Source organism: Rhipicephalus sanguineus, unplaced genomic scaffold, assembly GCF_013339695.2.
Source record: "Rhipicephalus sanguineus isolate Rsan-2018 unplaced genomic scaffold, BIME_Rsan_1.4 Seq366, whole genome shotgun sequence".
Taxonomy (NCBI): Eukaryota; Metazoa; Arthropoda; class Arachnida; order Ixodida; family Ixodidae; genus Rhipicephalus; species Rhipicephalus sanguineus.
In genome coordinates, this window is record NW_023615109.1 from 1,027 (window position 1) to 4,952 (window position 3,926).

At 46.0% G+C, this 3,926-nt stretch overlaps 1 protein-coding gene across 1 annotated transcript; it reads right to left on the reverse strand.

Annotated features, from left to right (window-relative positions):
* Positions 1-2,967: 2,967 nt before the first annotated feature.
* LOC119377142 (protein DDI1 homolog 2) lies at positions 2,968-3,660 on the reverse strand. Its single transcript, XM_037646731.2, has 2 exons — positions 3,310-3,660; positions 2,968-3,248 (listed from the first exon to the last, which is right to left on the reverse strand). The coding sequence occupies exons 1-2, from the start codon at positions 3,557-3,559 to the stop codon at positions 2,983-2,985; spliced, it is 516 nt and encodes a 171-aa protein (XP_037502659.1). The 5' UTR covers positions 3,560-3,660; the 3' UTR covers positions 2,968-2,982.
* Between the last annotated feature and the right edge of the window lie 266 nt (positions 3,661-3,926).

Genomic DNA, 3,926 nt, shown 5'->3' on the forward strand with positions numbered 1-3,926 from the left:
ACAGATAAACTAAAAAAGCACATTTTTAGCCATGGCAACAACAGAGTCTCTGGCAAACTGGAACCAAAGCTCAAATTGACGGCAACATAACGTGACCTTCCACCGCTGGTTTCGCGCCAATTCTGAGTTACTCCTGCTGTGTTTTTGTACTACTTGGCTCATCTGTTTTTTCTCCTGCAAGTTCATTGCGATCAGCGGGTGGCCCATTCTGTGACCAACATGTGTTGTGAGCACCATTTACAGCTTGAAAACTGCAAAAAATTTACGGCAATGGGGTGCAAATGTCACAGAACAGTGTTGTGAAGAGGAAGGCCCTATTTATGCAGCAGGTCACTTTGATTTTTTTTTTTTTTTGACCATCAAAATAGACAACTTGTTGTGAAATCTTTAAACACCTTTTTCTCAGTTTGCACTTTTGGAGAGAACGAGTAAACTACCATTTCCAAACTGCTTTGCCAATGGCTGCTCACAAAGTTGTTTCTACAGTGAAATTTTGTCAGGAAGAAGATAAGCTACTTGACATGCAGTGACAAGGGAAAAAATTATCGTTGCTTTTAGAGTGACGACAATTTTAATAAAAAAAGATATGCGGCTGGCCTTATCCTGCACTACAAAGCATCTAGAAGCCATCTAATTATAAGCAATTAGTACATTTTCATTATTTTTGAAATGAAAGTTTGCCTAAGACCACACACAGACAGAGAAGAACACGAAAACACAGCACTGTTCCCTCTTTTCTCTGTCTGTGTGTGGCTGCGCTGCCGGTTCATCAACTAACGAGCCCCAGTTTCAGTCTTGCCTTAGATAGCATACTAAGCACACACTGCCACAGCCTGCCACGCATCTCATCCCAGACATCCATGCTCCTCCGGTGGCATCGCTGTCCCCCATTCTTCACACTGTGTTTGCATTCAGGAGCCATGCCTATCTGTCTATAACTGACACTGCTCTAGCACAATGTGCTCCTCATAGCCAAAATGCAGCGTGAGGCACGAGCAGGAAAAAAGAAGATGGCGCATCTCATAAACCAAGGTACTTCAATAGCAGTGACCCAGCAATAGCTGTGTGCATAAATTTGAGAAAAAGCTTTTTTTTTTTTATAAAGCAAAGAGGAGTTTGTGAGAAGGCTTCGCTTTGAAATGCAGTCGGAGCTCGTCCTGTAACTAAACCGCTTCTTCAAGCCTGGCTCACAGGAAAATTCAAGAAAGGTACATCATTTGAGAAAAACAGGCGAGGCAAAGGGTGTGTCTGCTGACAAGTGGCTCTTCCCTGCGAGTGACATGGCAATGGTGCCCGACACAAACGTGCGTGTCACTTTCATGCTTGCACAAAGCTCGATGACTTTAAAAAGGCCTTGTGTCAGTATTCTGCCAACTCAATCACAACCATGCTGCACTTGTTCATGTTGCAATGCCTGGACATCTGCCATAGGACCAAAAGTGTTAACCCACATCAGCTCAAAGAAAAAAAAAATTTTTTTTTTCACGACTTCACATAATAGTGAGATCTCTAATTGAATGAAACAGCACGGACTGTTTGATCTGTATTCAAAATTTGAAGTATTATCCCCGTCGCTGTACAACACACACCAACGAGTCCAAAATTAATGCAGATACTTGAGCTCAGTGACAGTCTCATAAGCAATGCTCATGGTACTCAAGCCATCTACTAGGAAAACATCATTTACTGCAGCAAACAACTATAGGCATTTTACCATTTCAGAAACCATTTCAATCTAAACAAGCAGCTCACTGGTTGTGGCAGTAGGACAAGTGCCTACACAGCATAGAGACAACAAATACATAGTAAAATAGTAGATGCAAGCTGTGACAACTATGTACCAACAAACCACCACAATCATGAGCTCCAGGGCATTTGCTGCTGCAATCATACCATGGTCATGTAAGCTATCAGCAGTCAACTGCTCCACGCATTGCTTTCGTGGAACACTTTTGAGTTGTGCCTGTGCAGAGGTTGAATGAGAAATAGCAGCATCACCAGTTGCATCACTGCATGCAAGGAGGTGCTCAAGTCAGGCAGCATGCTAAAGGAGTTAAAAACAAAACAAGTTGGTGGTCAAAGGAGAGACACAGAGCTAGTCCCTCTCCAATCAACAACCATCGGGACTCTGGAGAGGAGAGCTCAAGCTAACTTTGCTGGAAAAGCCCAGTTTTATAACTTAGACATGTCTGCATTCTTTTACAAAGCTTGCTTAAGAAATCAAAGAACACTTTCAAAAGACCCAATGTGTGTCCAAGGTTAGTTGCCATCAATGCACTTCAGTTGCACTGAACCTGAACTGTTGTTTTCTCTAATATAAACACTGTGAGAAAATACATTCATTGAGTTCATCCCCTGCCCTTACAAAACTAGTTTTGTAGCCAACACATGTGCAGAATTTTCATTTACATCCCGAGATGATTATTTAGCAATGAAACGAGAGATTTAAATGATGGTTTCACTGAAGTTTGTTTGCACTTTGAGGGTCTGCGTGTTCACCTCAACTTCCATGAGAGCTCAGAGCACTGTCATTCGGAATTTGAATAAACAGCTTGACCAGCGCATACAAGTTCACTAAAAGGTCATCATACAACCTTCATTATAGTTCAATTTCCTTACATTACTGCGATGGGCTCCTTGTTTAGAGCTGTGTCATGTTTGTTTGGCACTGCGTCAAGACATGTTGCAACGCAGCTGTTTCACAAAAAAAAAAAAGGTAACTGGCCCACTTCCCAAATTTTTCCCGCGCTTGCTTATGTTTGTAATACTACTCGCGCAACATTCCACGAGCGTGATCCGCGTGGCTGATGTCTCATGCTGCGCATGACAAGACAGCTAGTAGACGTTTTCCTCAAGCAAAACTTGAAGTAACCTCGCGAGAGGATTTGAAAATCAGCCGGCCGGTGATAAGGAATGCCACTTCGTCTCGGGCCCACTCCAGCAGACTGCCCCGCAATCGCGATGACACTGCATAATGTGTTATCAAATAGAAGTTCGGGGGAACACGGATGATTGGCGTGATGAGAAGTTGTTGTCCAGCCAATGCTCGACGACTTGACTGTCGTTTAGCGACGGTTCCCTTTTTCCGCAAAACAGGGGTAGGGACGAGCGCACGTTGTTAGGCAAGCGAGGTGGGAAACAAACAGCACAGTCATGCTGCCATGCATCCAATGAACTACCTGAGCTTTGGCCGCCGGCCGGGACAGGGATACGACTGAAATCTAGCGTCGTCAGGGGCGGCCCGGCACCTGTAAAGAGGAGGTCTAATAAAGAACGCACTAGCGTACACGACCGGTAGCTGGCCCTCACCGGAGCTGGTGGACGCGTTGGTCGGAGGCACGAGGTGCTGAATGAGCAGCACGTCTCCCTCCTTGATGGAGTGCGACTTGAGCGAGCGCTTTTCGTCGAGCAGCGGGCGGCCTTCGTGCATGAGCACCATCTCCCTGGCGGGAACACCGGACTCGAATTCGCAGAGCGCCTTCAGCCCCTCCAGCTCCATCTCGGCGCCCACGTCGATCATGTACAGCTCGCCCGAAAGCGTCGTCACCGTGAGCTTCATAATCGCGGCACCACCACGGCTCACACGAGAGAGGAAACTCGGCGTCTGTGAACAGCCCCCAGCAGCAGAACGCGGCTCATGTCGATGACCCTCCCGGCGCCCATCGGTGCACGCGAATCTCGGGAGTTGTCCAAAGACGAGTGGGGCGATTGTACGTAAGATCGAACAAACGATGGCTGCTATACTTCTTAAATTTATTTCAAAATTTTATATATTATTGCCTGACGAGTGGAAAGAAGAGATCCGCAATCTGTTTTGCCGCCAAACCAAAACATTCCCGCCTTGCCAGACCACCTTTTGGTGCTGTCCATGGAAGATTCCAAGACGAGAGGGGCGATCGGAGATCTGTTCGTTCCGCTTGTTCGTT

Coding starts and splice junctions, on each gene's coding strand:
- LOC119377142 (XM_037646731.2), bottom strand. CDS start 3,559: ATGAAGCTCACGGTGACGACGCTTTCGGGCGAGCTGTACATGATCGAC. Junction 3,249..3,309: donor CAACGCGTCCACCAGCTCCG/GTGAGGGCCAGC, acceptor TCCTCTTTACAG/GTGCCGGGCCGCCCCTGACG.